The 16064-nt window shown below is 41.1% G+C and overlaps 1 protein-coding gene across 3 annotated transcripts in view; it reads right to left on the bottom strand.

The window, feature by feature from the left end:
* HMCES (5-hydroxymethylcytosine binding, ES cell specific) overlaps positions 1-13722 on the bottom strand; it is a 43824-nt gene extending 30102 nt beyond the window's left edge. Inside the window, exons 1-3 of one of the 3 annotated variants that reach the window (XM_085898383.1) lie at positions 13654-13722; positions 12329-12386; positions 8860-9048 (exon numbers count right to left, since the gene is read on the bottom strand). In XM_085898383.1, the coding sequence (XP_085754509.1) occupies positions 8860-9048 (189 nt within the window). In that variant the 5' untranslated portion in view covers positions 12329-12386; positions 13654-13722. The remainder of the gene's footprint in view (positions 1-8859; positions 9049-12328; positions 12387-13653) is intronic. The other 2 variants (XM_085898384.1, XM_085898385.1) reach the window with 2 other exon arrangements.
* Between the last annotated feature and the right edge of the window lie 2342 nt (positions 13723-16064).

Raw genomic sequence — 16064 nt, 5'->3', positions numbered from 1 at the left:
AAAAAAATTCTGATGGGGAAAAAAAAATGGTGCCAGTTCTTAAAAATGCATCTGGTATTTCCTTGTGAATTACACTACTTCTTTTTTATTTTATTTTTAATCAAACTGTGGTGGAATCACGTGTGAATCTACACTGCTTCCTCAGTGATTAACTCGTGCTTCCTGTCCATGATGGGTGTTGGTACGCAATGGTGTGTTTCCCGATTATTACCAAGTTGGTGACCTCTGGCATCTCCATCGTGGGCGACATCCTGGTCATCTACATTCGTTATTCAATAATTTACATGCGCCGTGCATCTCATGAGAGACTTGAACGTACAAGACTTGATGCTCCGTCAAATTTCTTTGGAAAAAGTTATGAAGGCATAGTTTCAGGTCACCGGGAGAATTGCACATTGCAAAGACGCCTCATAATATCAGTGAAGAACTTGTTAAGCCAGCGGCCGTTGAAATGGTAAAAGTCAAAAATAAAGGACTGTCTTGGAAGATGAGATTGCCAAGAAGCTTGAATTGATCCAACTTTCTGACAACAGCATTAAACATCGAATTGGCCGCGTGTCACAAGATATTCTCGAACAAGTTATTCATGGACTGACTGAAATAATCAGGAAATTTTGTGATTCAGATCACGAATCTGTGCATATCAAGGACAACCCTCAGCTCATGATGTTTGTACAAAACAGATGACAACATTGTTGAATAATTTCTGTTTTGTGAGCCACATCGCACCACCAAACCACAACTGGTCAGGCATTTTCGAAATGGTCAGTGTTTTTTTTTTTTTTCAAACAGCAAAACCTTCACTGGATGGATTGCTGTGATGTTTGTACAGATGGAGTTCCAGCCATGATGGGAAGTTGAGTGGGATTTTGCATGTAAGTGAAAGAGGTCAACCTTGATGGTGTCATCATTCATTGCTTCTTGCATTAAGAGAACTTGGTGACACAAAATATTCAACCAGCGCTTCACTTGGTACTGAAGGATGCAATCCAAATTGTGAATTTCATACAGAATTCTTGACTCTTCCATGTTTTTTGCAAAGAAATGAGATCGGAGCACTTGATCCACCACTCAAAAGTTGCTGGCTTTCTTGTGGAAAATTCTTTCATGTGTTATGCTGCTCAAAAAGGAAATTGAAATTTTTCAAGACAAAAATCACTCGTTGGCTAACCGCTTCAAGGATGAAGCCTGGCTCGGGAAGCTGTCTTACTTGAGTGATGTTTTCTTGCACTGCAATTGAACGAGTTGAACACTGAAATGCAGGGGCGAAATCGGACCATCATTGACACCGACGAGAAGATCTATTCATTTAAAAGGAAATTAGCCCTTTGGTGTGGAAAATATGTAAGAGGGAAAAATAGCAGCATTTCTTGAGCTGAATGATTTCTGGAATGCCCAGATGCAAAGTGCTTCTGTGACAGACGGCCATTGTCGCTCAAAGATCGTGCAGCTCCAGCTGTTATGGGACGCAATCTGTGCCTCACTGCTCCGTCATGCTCAGAGGTTTAATACTATATTAAACCGACGAGGTTTGCATGGTCACAAGAAAACGAATGTGTGGTATGGTGTCATGATGAGCTCATAATAAGGGCGAAACCATGGTCGCGGCTCCACTGTCCTATAAATACTCGGTCTTTAAAAGAGACTCGAGTATGCCCTGCTGAAGCCATTCGGCCCAAAGGCGAAGCACGGTGCACATATACATGGAGTTTAATGCCGTGTTGCATTTGTTTGGGAAGAAAGGTTTTCTCTTGGATGATATGCAGTGTACAAAAACATTAGGAACACCTGCTCTTTCCATGAAATAGACTGATCAGGTGAATCCAGGAGAAAGCTATGATCCCTTATTGATTGCACCTGTTAAATCCGCTTCAATCAGTGTAGATGAAGGAGAGGAGACAGGTTAAAGAATAATTTTAAGCCTCGAGACGATCAAGACATGGATTATGTATGTGTGACAGAGGTGAATGGGCAAGACAAAAGATTTAAATGTCTTTGAATGTGGTATTTTCGTAGGTGCCAGGCGCACCGGTTTGAGTGTGTCAAGAACTGCAACACTGCAGGGTTTTTCACGCTCAACAGATTCCCATGTGTATCAGGAATGGTCCACCACCCAAAGGACATCCAAACAACGGCAGGCCAGTGGTCGAAAATGGCTAATTAATGACAGGCCAAAGGAGGCTGACACAAATTGTGCAGAGCAACAGACAGGCTAGAATTAGGCAACTGACAATCCAGTCCAACATTGGTGCCAAAAGACCCATAAAATAATGCACAACTCGTCGTACCGTGACAAAAATGGGGTATGGCAGCCGATGACCATACAGTATTCCACTTCTTTCAGCAAAAAAAACAAGAACCTGTGGTTGCAGTGGGCAAAGGAACGAAAACACTGGACACTGTAGGGTTGGAAAAACATTGCCCGATCTGATGAATCCTGGTTCCTGCTGTTTCATGCTGACAAGAGGACTTGAGTATGGAGAAAAACACATGAGTACATGCATCCATCATGCCATGTGTCAACATCATAGGCTGGTGGTGGTGGTGGTGGTGTGATGGTGTGGGGTGTGTTTTCATGGCACACATTGGGGCCTGTGATAAAAGTGGAGCAATGTTTGAATACCACAGGATATCTGAACATCATTGCCAATCAGGAGCATACACCTTCATGGCAGCAGTTTATCCATCTGCAAAAGGATTTCTTCAGCAGGATAATGCCACAATGCTAGGATTGTCCAGGAATGGTTCCACAAACATGACAGTGAATTCAGCTTACTACAGTGGCCTGCCCAGTCACCAGATCTCAATCCAATTGAGCATCTGTGGGATGAGATGGAATGAGCTATTCAGAGGACAGATCCACTATCAGCCAACTTGACACAAATGTGGGAATCATTGGAGTCAACATGGGCCAATATCCCTGTGGAACGCTTTCAACACCTTGTGGAGTCCATGCACTGACAAATCGAGGCTGTTCTGAGGGCAAAAGTGGGTGCAACTCAATATTAGGAAGGTGTTCCTAATGTTTTACACACCGAGTATATATGCTTAAGTTTTATTATTAGCCTGAGGGTCAGGAGGTCCTGTTGGTAGCAGATTTACGGTGGCAGCAAAAAAAAGGTTGGGAACCGCTGGTCTCGACTCTAGGGGTATGCACACTCACCACTAAGGCGTCGAGCCTGTGTTTGAATCCCGACCCAGCTATATCCTGGTGTTTCACAGGCATCAATGTGTGTGCCATTCCTTGTATGCATGTTAAACTGGTCGAACGATCTTCCGGAATTAGTTAGTAGACGTTGAAGTCATTCATGAAGAGTAAGCAAGCTATCGCCGGCACCCGAAACAAATTCCAAATTCCTGCCCTAACTACTGCTGGGAACACAATAGCAAACCATCCAATATAACCCTTACCTATAAACTTCTTCAGCAGTACTGAAGCTCTGTAACTATGGTGCATTGGATCAGATATCAACAACAGTATTGAGTGAGAAGGATTTGTAAAATTTATTCAACTCTTCCTGTACTTGAAAGTCAATTGCTTGAAAGAACAAGCCTGCGTTTGGGGTGCTATGTATCAATAGGGACAATTTAATTACTAATCACAACTATCAGCATTGCACTGATGTCATATGGAATGAAGCAGTTATACAGGGAGTGTTCCACAACAGTTATGAAGGCGACCTTCCAAAAATATATATATATATATATATATATATATATATATATATATATATATATATATATATATATCTTCTTCTTTCGGCTGCTCCCTTTAGGGGTCGCCACAGCGAATCATCCGCATGATCCGCAGAGTGATTTGGCACATGTTTTACGCCAGATGCCCTTCCTGACGCAACCCTGGTCGCCTCTTACGACACAGGGATATGGTACACCTATTTTAACCGGGGTATACACCGGCCCAGTACACTGGTACTCATTTCGCTGACCTCGGAAGGATGACAGGCTGAGTCAACCCCCTGGTGTATTAATTCAGTGGCCCAACGGGGCTTGAACTCAGGTCCTTTTGGATCCCAAGCTGCTGCCCTAACCACTGCACCAACACCAGGCTCATATATATGTGTATATATATATATATATATATATATATATATATATATATATATATATATATATATATATACATACATATATATACATATATATATACATAAACAAAAGCAACAAAAATTGCTGACCAGTGACCAAACCTGTCAAAAGCACCCCGTTCGATTTTGATTCAGTGTGACGGTTTCATTTTTGGCATACTGACTGCTGATTTGCCATATTTTCTTCCTTATGACTTGATAGTCCATGAAAGCCTGAAATGGCAGTACATTGTAATCCTTCACACTGGATAACTTTAACCATTTTATTCTTCTTTTTTAATTGTCTTGTTCCGCCAATGCAGACCACGAGCTCTGTGCTGGAATTGGCAACTACATAGGTCTAATCAAAAAGTTCCAGGACTAAATTTATTCTTACAAAACAAATGGACAACGTGTTTAATCAAATTTATCCGGTTCAAAGTAGTCTCCTCCTGTTTAAACAATGATTCTAGCAGTCCTGCCATTTTTGAAGCATCTCTAGTACTCTTCATTTGGGATGGCTTTCAGTTCCTGAATTGCTTGGATGATGGTTGGAACCATCCTGAAATCTCTTTCCTTTTCGGATGCGTTTCAGTCGATGGGATAGAAAAAGTCATTGGGTGCCAAATCTGGTGATTCGAGTGGGAGGGGAACCAGTGGAATGTTGTGTTTGGCCAAAACTTATCGTGTGGAATGTGCTGGCGAATGTGCTGGCACATTGGCGTGATGCAACATCGACAAAACTGACTCCCAATTTCCAGGCCACTTCCGTCAAACTGCATCTCTGAGACGTTTCAGAAGGGCCAAATAAAACCACGGGTTCATCATCTGACCTTGCGGAACAAATTCATGGTGCACAACACCATTACTGTTCAAAAACATAATCAACATAGTCTTCACATTGGAGCACACCTGTCTTGCTCTCTTTGGTCGAGGTGAAGATGGGGTCTTCCAATAAGCTGACTGGCGCTTAGTCTCGGGGTCGTAGCCATAAAACCCAGGTCTCATCACCTGTAGTGATGCTAGGCAGGAAGTTTTCATCATTCGCTGGACGCTGAATGAGTTCCTGAGACACTGTGAGGTGATGTTCCTTCTGTTCTGGAGTGAGAGCCCATGGGATGAACTTTGCCAAGACCCACCTCATTCCAAAATCTTGAGTCAAAATCGTTTGGCATGGACCATAGGAGATGACGACTTCTTCCATCACTTCACGATTCGTCATTTGTCTATTGCCATGAATCGTGTCCTGAATACGAGCGAATGAGTCCTCACTGTGCGAGGTTGATGGAAGGCTGGAGCAAGGATCATCATCGACGGAAGTTCAGTCACTTTTAAACTGAGCAAACCACAAATATTTTTGATTTGTGGTTTGCAAACCACAAACGTTGCTTCTTCAAGACAGACGTTTTACAATGGGACAAAAGTAAACACATCTGCACAAAACAGCATGTCACTCAAGACTGAGACAGGATGGTATCTTCCTGCCAGAGGTTTGATGTCAGCAAATGTTGCCAACCATGCCACTTGTTTAATATCCCTAACAATATACTTAATTTCCTGACAATAAATTTAGTCATAAAACCTTTTGATCAGATGTCGTATTTACTGGATGATGATCGCATTTACCGGCTCGATGGCTCAGAGGGGCGTGTGCAGACCTATAGACCATCCTGCCAGGCTTTAGTACAAACCGAAAAAATAAAATACATGAAGGATACAAAAAAACCCAGCACACTTTGAAATATTCTCATGCAGTGAGAGAAAAAGTCAACAAGTCAAATATGTCTGTATAAATTTAAAAAAAAAAATCCCCATTTTTTTTTGTAAGATAATGTTTAAAAATATTTTGGAGCTTGCTTTCTCATGTGCTTTAAATCAGTGCACAAACGTCGATTTTAAAAGCAAATCAAAACAGTGCTAACATGGTGCCAACACCGAAAACCTCTATTAGGAGTGGTAATTAGCCTAGAAGCACTTCTCGCACCTCAGCCTTGTCCTGAAAATAAATAAGGGATTTAGTTCTACTGAATCTCAAAATAAAACGAAATATAATACACCACGTTGGTCCAGAAGACCAAAGCAAATTAGTAGTAGTCGGAGTCGTCGTAGAAGTAATTTGTGCAAGGAGGCGAAACAGGCTTTGATTAATGAAAGCAAAGCATACATCCAAAGCAAATACAGAAACACAGATGCAAAGGTGCCATAAACTCGTCTTGGCTAAACTATCTTCATATTTAATAAGAAAAAGCAATCATAGATTGCAGAGGCTCACCAGGACTTGTTTCGTATGGTGTTTGTGTACTGGTGTGTTACGTAATTAAGAAGAGACATAATTTGAACTGCCACTTTATAACTGCTGGCTGTGATGACCGGGTACCAAGACGTCCCACTTTGATGCAACCCTGCTTTGTTTGATCAGACACCTGACCCTAACCCATGACATTTTATATCATTATTCAAATGAATTTAGAATGGGATTAAAATAAATTCAATTCATATCAAATCGGTACAATCCTGCATTGGAGTAATCATAAGGTACCCAAACAAGCAAAGAGCAAAGATGAAGTCATCAGGAGGAACCTGAATAGGATTCACATTTCAGCTGCTACTCCACTACCTCAAACCCAAGTGAGCCTTATTAAAAATAAAATAAACCAATATCACCCGCAGGGTGACCCGTATCTTGCCAAAAGGTGACCACGTGTGACTTCTTTAAGGTCACACTGAGGTGAACAGAGCTGCGATCCACCAGGAGCGACTCCTTGAGGAATATCTGCCTACGAGAGATTCCGATGAGAATCGTTCTACAGAGTAACCATGAAAAATATGCTTTTGCCTCATAACGTCACCAAATGACGTCATAATGTCTCAAGCTTGACATATCTAGAAAGCACTCATCGAGGTGTTCAACTTGAGGTACTACACGATATGGTTCCTAAAACTTGAAAATTTGACCTTGGGGTCAAATATGTTTGACCTCAGGCGCTAACCATTAAGGTCAAGGCCAATCGCCACCAAAAATTAATCAGCTGAGCTCCAGACCATGAACTCTATTCCCATGAAGTTTTAAGACGATCCGATCAAAATTACTCAAAAAATAAGGGTTTCGTCGACTCCCCTGATTTGCGACAAAGTGACCTTGACCTTCAAAATTTTGTGCACTGAAAGGGACCTCTATAGGCCTCTCATATGCGAAGTTACAAAAATTTCCAATGATAACTGTGCTCTGCAGAGTGATTTATACGTGATTACAGACAAAAAAAAAAAAAAAAAACATACAAGATCACTAACATATCTTGCAAAAACTTCGTTTTGGCAAGATAATGAATTTTAAAAAAACCCAGATCAAAACATTTTCAATAAATCTGCCAGACCATATGTCCGATCAGGTTAAAATTTAAAACATGTATTCCCCATCACTACGAGATCATAATTGTGACCCTCCAGTACAAAACCAGTCGGAAGTCACAAAAATTCAATATTGAGTTATAGGGTTTATTTGAAAGCCCATAAAATAAGCTTCACAACGGTGTATCATACATGGTGGTCCGTCACAAACTGACCGAGATATCTTACGATGAAGTTTTACAACACACGTTATTGGGAAAATCGAAATAACCGGATATTAGCTTCTGAGGTTTGAGAAACTATTGCTGGTATACGTTGTTAAGGACTTTGTTTCTCAAACTCCAGAAGCTAATATCCGGTTATTTAGATTTTCCCAATAACGTGTGTTGTAAAACTTCATCGTAAGATATCTCGGTCAGTTTGTGATGGACCACCATGTATGATACACCGTTGTGAAGCTTATTTTATGGGCTTTCAAATAAAACCAATAACTCAATATTGAATTTTTGCGACTTCCGACTGGTTTTGTACTGGAGGGTCACAATTGTGAAATTTCATGTCACTTGATGAAGCGGTTGCAGAGAAAACATTAATTTGTATTTTTCTTCAATTGAATATGGCTGCCAAACCATTTGACCTATGACATCATATGTGAACCTTTTGTTCCACATGGATAGGCGGTCATACATGTAAAGTTCCACTTTGATCTGTTCAGCCACTTCAGAGAAGAAGATTTTTGAAGGTTTTCTTTTATTTTTCAAACAATATGGTTGCCAAATCACTTGACTGATGACGTCATAATTATTTTTCTGTGGACCAATTTATCCCGAGATGGCCCTCACATTTTCATACTGATCAGATGCAGCGCTCTACGTATGCAATGTCATAATGAAGGCACCTACAACGTCATTAAAAAAAACAAACACTTATTCCCATGAGTAGAACTTGCCATGTGCCAAGTTTCAATTTTTTCCTTGGTGCGATTTCAGAGATACAGAGGTCCAAAGTTTTTCCGTTTTTTTTCCAACATGGTTGCCACACCACGTGACCTATGGCGTCATAATTATCATAAAAACATTATACGTGAGTATTCGCTCCAATGGTGAAAATTTAGTCTCAATCCGACAAGTGGTTCCAGAGAAAAACACGAAAGTTCTGTGCGGACAAACCAAACAGACAAACCCAAATGCAATACCCTCTCCTCTGGTGAGCGTAATTATGTCTACATTCTTCATTTTAGCACGCTTAAGTGAAGTAACGGGACGGGTAATGTAACCATAAAAAAAAAAATGCACTAGCTGTACCAGCCCGAAGTGGACATCATTTACTTCAGCATCTTCTTTTTCGCTAAACATGTACAGTATGTTCCGGTAAGAAAGATGTGATGACTTCAACATATGCATATTCAAAGGTATGATGTTTCAACCTTATCAAAGTGCAATTTCGACAGAAGAACTGGGCTGGTGGAATGAGGACTCTTGTTGTAAGATGGCTGGTATTGAGAAACTCCCCCTTTCCACCACTGTGGCCTGGCTGAGCAGCCGTTGGAACAGCGGTAGGTACAGTGCTTCTGTACTTGTTCTGGTCCCAGTGTGCATGCCGTCCTACCACACATCTGTAAATCAAAATGGTGTGATTAGGCATGCCAGTGGGGATTTATAACAAAACACGAACATTTAGTCATGTTACCAGTACGCAATACAATAAATTGAGTGCAATGTTTAGCAATTATGGAGGCCATTCGCATCCCAAGGAAACATAATTTGCACTTTGATACAATGAATAACAAAGGAGTAAAACAAATTTTTTTAAAGGAAATGATTAGTCATACCATCACAAAGAAAGTTAATAATTCCTGTTCATATCCTCATTCAGCAAAAAACAAATAATTCCACTTGTTGAAGCATCATGGAAAGTCTTGTTATTCTGAGATCTATCATTCCTTAAGGATGATAAAAGGAGCAATGGGATCCCATGCTGCTCCAACCCTTCATCACTGAACAAAAAGGCAAAGAACTTAAAATTTCACTTCATTGGAACAGACAGCACAAGCTTGAAAAACAAATCTTGTTCATCAAACCAGGCAGCAAAAACAAGGCTGCCTGGCCAAGGCCAAGAGTGCTGAACAATATTGTTACGTAGATGGCAGGGAGTAGGTATAGTATCTGGATCCAGATCCAGATCTTCACAAAATCTAATCAATTTGTCTTTGTCACACTCAACCTGTCTACAAGTTTCATCCAAATCCGTCTATAACTTTTTGAGATCATGTTATGGACTGATTCAGACGAAACCATAACCTCACAGACAAACAGGGTTGAAGCCATAACCTTCCATCCACCTTCGGTGGTAATAATTTGGTGGTTCATTCCCCCTGGGTCAAGCCAAATTATGCTTCAGGTGCTATGCCAATATGTGATAGAGCTACTGGGTTTGGAAAGTGCCACAAGGTAGGATATTTCCACGAGTTCTGAAAATATGAAACTGGAAATGTGCTCAAAATTATATGTATATAACATATATATATATATATATATATATATATATATATATATATATATATATATATATATATATATATATATATATATATATATATATATATTCAGCGTTTCCACCAAAATTTGACACGTCAGAAGGGTTCGTCAACACACATAGTCTGCACAGGGATTATAATGTTGTGGGGCCGGGTGTCGGCGGCGAGCACGACCGCGAGGTGGAGCAGTGGAGTTGGCTCCACCGAACACCCGGAATTTAGATCGTGCTCCTCGGAGAACACCGAAAGGCATGGGTCCCTTACAATTACAGGACCGTGAATCGCCAATAATTTGGCCGCGTGAAATAGGGTTAATTGCCAACTTCAATATACCTAAGTATCCACGCGGCAAAGCTACCGGGGAATTCACACCCTCGGCAAGCCTCGAGCCGAACGAGCCGTTATCGCGCTCGAACCGTGCGCAACCCGAGCGGATAATTACCAAGACCCGTCGGTCCAAATGCACAATTTACCGTTTCCTAATTTCCCAACACGCACCATGCTAAGCCAATGAAAGAAACACAGAAACGAGCTGGAACATTTAACAGTGGATTTATTTATAATGAGGGAAGGGAACACACAAAGAGCAGAGTTATCACGACTAAGCAAGGCAAATAATGTACAACAAAAAGCACTTAACAATTCTACATAGGCAAGACAGGCCCACACACAGACATGCACACCCAAAAGAAATGGACCTCAATGGTCTTTATTCGGCCTGAGAGGGAAGGCGAGCTGAGGGTCAAGGTCTGGTTGGTACCTCTCCGCTTCGTGCGGTCTTCACCGACCCACGCTTGTGGAGTTCGGATTCCGTGGAAGGAAACGGGATCCTCAGCTCGCTCGCTCCCACACAACCCGCCTTGATGGGACTCGAACCCACGCCTCCAGAATCCAAGGAGTGACAGCCAGCCGTGAACGCCGATCGGCGACCCGAGCACCATGAACACGAACACCAACCAGGACGAATGCCAACTCTGACCAACACTATCATCAACCAGGAGCCACGAACTCAACCAGCAGGAACCAACCGACTTCTCTCTCTGGCAAGCAGCTCGCGATCTTTCTTATCCCTCCCCCTCGCGGGGGTGGAGCGTCTGCTCTGAGGTAACTCACCTGATTGGACGGTTGCATTGCGCGATTCGCTGGCCATCCCTCATTGGACAGGCCCATGGTTGGCGGGGCAACTCCCACCCTTCTAGGCGGAGTCCTGATCAGAGGTGAACTCCACCCACCTCCTCACCTCTGGCCACGTGCGTAATGGCAATGGTGTTGAGTCGGAAACGGGGCGGGTGAGACGCCCGCCCCGTTGACACAAGCTGGCACACCGGGGTGTTCAGCTGGCACACCGGGGGAACTTGACTGGCACAAGCTGGTCGGGGCTCCACCACAATGGTGTGGACATGCAGGACTGGTGTGTGTGTTTATCATGCTACTACACCTACAGTTCTGGGCCGATTACATAGGATCAGTATGACCCCAATTAATGTATATGGGTGTTTTTATCTTTGCTGGTGGTCTTTGTGGAGGGGAGAAGGTGAGGGAGACAAATTTTCTGTGTATATATATATATATATATATATATATATATATATATATATATATATATATATATATATATATATATATATATATATATATATATATATATATATATATATATATATATATATATATATATATATATATATATATATATCATGTAGCACCTCCTCCAGGTGGGAGAGGGTATTACAAGTCTGTACCATTTACAGTGTACAGTATTGGGGAATCGATTGGCAGCATCGTTGGCCAGTGCAGTGAGGAGTTTTGAATTATAAGTAGTAGGTATGTTCTTGCTTCTTATACATAACCCAGGTTTTTTGGGGGGAGGGGGGGCGATTGAGGCAGCTGTCAGTTACCTATACACCACTCCAGTAAAGGTAGGTGTTAGAAGAATGGGTTGCGTGTTTGAACAAGATCACCCGTAGAGTGGGTACTCTGCGAATATAAATCATTGCAGGGAGGGAGATGCTGATGAATTGAGAAGAGTGATTGGGATCTCTCCAAGGGAAAGGAAAATTAATGAGAATATTGGGAGGTTAATGACAGGAGCAAGGGACAGCAGAGAAGAGGCACGGGGAGGAGAAAATTGTAAAAGAGAATTGGATGAGATGGGAGCAAATGCTGAAGGGAGGGAATGGAGAGGGATGTGTGCGGAGCTTATAATCCGGACATTTGGCAGCCAGAGGGAGTGTGTGGGGAATAGGGAGGACTGGAGAATAGAAGGCGCGTCGGGGAGAGCTGGGGCTTGGGGGAAAAAATTCCATCACATTGTGTACATAAGAAAGCAGTCCCCTTAGTGGAAAACACAAAAACTTACCGTTTCGCCGTGATCCGCCGCTTGGGCTGTTGTTGTTGTTGTTTTTGGTTTACTCTTCCTGAAGAGAAATGAATTCCAAACCCAATTACATTCAGCTTTACATTATAATCGACATCTTTTCACACCATTCGAAGGTAACGAGAATCTGTATTAAAAATGTTTAATCAGACTCGGTTGCAATTAACGGGAACATTTTTTTTTTACAAAACGAAGCGACTTGAAGCTTTTTTTTTTTTCTGTGAATCGCGTGAGAGAGAATCCGTCAAGGCACTGAGGTAAAAACAAACGAGCGATTTTGATACCAATGAAAAAAAAATCACGACTAAATTCCCCATTTTTGTTTCTGCGCACAAACTGACACTCTTCCTCTGTCGTTTAATGAAAGAAACACCTGTATAATTGTGGGGGGGGGAAATAATGTCGCGTGCGATGTAATTGTGAGGGGGGAAAAAAATAAATAACAATGTCGCGTGCGATGTAATTGTGAGGGGGAAAAATAAATAAATAATAATGTCGCGTGCGATGTAATTGTGAGGGGAAAAAAAAAATAATAATGTCGCGTGCGATGTAATTGTGAGGGGAAAAAAATAATAATAATGTCGCGTGCGATGTAATTGTGAGGGGAAAAAAAAAAAATAATGTCGCGTGCGATGTAATTGTGAGGGGGAAAAATAAATAAATAATAATGTCGCGTGCGATGTAATTGTGAGGGGGAAAAAAATAAAAATAATAATGTCGCGTGCGATGTAATTGTGAGGGGAAAAATAATAAATAATGCCGCGTGCGATGTAATTGTGAGGGGGAAAAAAATAAATAATAATGTCGCGTGCGATGTAATTGTGAGGGGGAAAAAAAAAAAAAAAAAACAATGTCGCGTGCAATGTTTTTTTTTTTTTTTTTTTTTTTTTTTTTTTTTTTTTCATTAATGTACTTTTATAATTCGATTTCCTCACACAAATGACGATTTATTTACATCATGAACCGTGAGATGGTCGTATCGTTCTATAATACGTGTAAGATTTTTTTTTAAACGGCGGGAAAAGGTGAGAGGGACTCCCTCGAAGGCGAATCTATTCCGTGGAGCGCACAGGCCTCGAACGACCAATCACGGTTACAAGGACATTTAAAGGCGGAGTCGATATGTTCAACATTGCTCTTTAATAATTTGAAATGCTCGATGTGAAAACTGGATCGAGAGGTTATGTTGGTCATGGGAATATCGTCAGGAGCCATCGATCTGCTCCGTTCACAAAGTGGGATCGAGGACCAGGCGAAAGGAATAACAATTAGAACGAGAGAGATAGATAGCTCATAGAACACCTTACCCCGCGCAGTCTTGAGAGGAAGAAGGATGTGGGTGGAGTCTGCGAGCGGCAAATTTGATTGGTCGAGATGACGTAAAAATGCCGTAATCATTTGTGAAAGTACTGCGAAACGGAATGGTTTTGAAAGTACAAAAAAGGGCGATTTATGCTCTATGGTGTTCACGTATACAAATAAATTGAAATAAAATAAGGATTTTAAAGGTTGGAGAAAATTTTTTAGCAGCGTCTGGCGAAGCGAACGCTGCTCATGGAGAGCTCGGCATTGTTATTCTTATTCTTATTCTTATTCTTATTCTTATTCTTATTCTTATTCTTATTCTTATTCTTATTCTTACAAAACCTTAACCTCTCGGACTCGGCTCTTGTATATACAAGATCCGGATCTCCTTAAATACTAAGCACATGTACACATCCTCACATAGACGGTGCCTTTTGAGAGCGTCTATCATGAACTTTTAAATATATTCGGACATTTGCTTTAAAGTTTCAAAAAGTTCACATTACTATTTAAAGATTATTCCATTTATCGTATTGTAATTTCGTAAATACACTATTTATTTTGTAAACACACTATATATCGTAAATACGTAAATACATTATGACGGGTCTCGCTATTGGCTTAATCAAAGAACGTGACGAAATATCGGAAGTTGTTTTTTTTTTGAGTCGACAAAACCTTTAGGCCGCTGCTCTTGGACACATTTGTCCGTGTTTTGGAAGTTTACCGCCGTTGATGCAGCGACTTTTACACCACCTAATTTAACAGGTTACATCAGTTATTTGTGACTGTTGTCTCTGTTCATTATGACGTCCTTAAAAACAGTAAGTTTCCTGTTTATAATGATTTTTCTATTTTGTTTAACTGCGACAGGCAAGAGAGTAAAAAAAATATTCTTTGCATGTGCAATCGAGACTAATTTGGAGCCAAAGTACTGCTAAACCAAGAGTGGATCCAGGGGGACGAGGGGTGAAAAAATATAATTTCTTAAAATATATATTATTCATGAAAATAAAATGATTGGTACGAGTGCTTCACATGGGACACACGTGATCGCGAACCCTCCAGCCACAGCATCAAGGTTAAAGCTAACCACGTGATCAATAACCTTCTCGAGTCACAGTTTCTCAGCGGCACATTCGCTACTAAAGGCCCAGTCACACCTTGACGTTTTAGCCAACATATGCCGATTTTTGAAATTTTTTTCTAAAACGCTGGCACACATTGAATACGTTATGGGTAAGTTTTAATAATATTGAGAGCACGCTGAAAAACACTGCCATACGTCGTTGTACGCTGGCTTTAAACGTTGTACTTTTCGGTTGTCCTCAAATTTTTTCATGCTTCAAATTTCACGACGTATGCCGGCGTATGACTCACACGTTCCGCGATGCTGGCCACAAGTTGTATGCACGGTCTACGATCGTTGACAGACGTCAACACATGCTACTTGTAAGTTAATCATAAGTTGAGACACGCCGAGGTAATGTTTAGCGTACCCGAAACTTATTTCTAACCTATGATTAACGTGTTGTTGGCACGTTACGCGATCGTTGCCACACGTCGACAGACATTACTTTTAAGTTACTCATAGGCTGAAAGACGTCGGTATAATGGATCGTCCTTGCGTCAGCGTCCACGGCCACGGCCAGGACACTTATTTGCAGCATTCTTCAAACTTTTCTTCGGCATGACGAGGATGTTCACACTTCGATGTCTAGCTTGGCTACGATTCCAATTGTCCATCGGCAGCGTCTATTTAAAATAGTCGAGTTTGAGCGTTTTAACACGTTCAGAAGAAACGCTTCAAATTTCAAAACCCCAGCGTCAAAAAACAAAGGCGAGTGACAGCAATTTAAATCGTTCATTGTAAACAATGAAAATAGCTGAATGGTACCGTTTAAAAGTCGTTGAGTGTAAAAAAAATCCAATTGTTGAGCGCAAGCGTCTACTTTCAATAGTGGAGATGCAGCCATTTAAATCGTTGAGTTTATCATTTAAATCGTTAAATTGTTAAACGCAAGAACGATCCATCATAACCCACACCCTCCCCCTCACATTCACCTACTACTGCCAACATGAACAAACTACTACTAATACTAATACTGATACTGATACTGATACTGCTGACATGGACATCGATTCAAAAAGGACTCGAAAACACTGTTGGGTTCCCCTTTTATGAACACCATTTTTATATACCAATTCCCAAAACCGCTGGGAACACGTCTTTATATGGCAGTTGTAAGTTAGAAACACGTTCATTTATTTTTTTTTGTCGACCGGAAGACGTCATTGGAATACGTCTACATACGTCAATGTGTGTTGGGGTACGTAAAGAATTGGTTCAAAGCACGTCAAACATAAGTTAGAAATAAGTTTCGCGTAAAAAAGACATTACCGCGATGTGTTT

The sequence above is a fragment of the Eptatretus burgeri genome, chromosome 10 (genome assembly GCF_056783735.1).
Source record: "Eptatretus burgeri isolate ZD-2024b chromosome 10, Ebu_testis_v1, whole genome shotgun sequence".
Taxonomy (NCBI): Eukaryota; Metazoa; Chordata; class Myxini; order Myxiniformes; family Myxinidae; genus Eptatretus; species Eptatretus burgeri.
The sequence above is the reverse complement of the archived record's forward strand: the minus strand, read 5'-3'. Positions and strand labels throughout refer to the sequence as shown.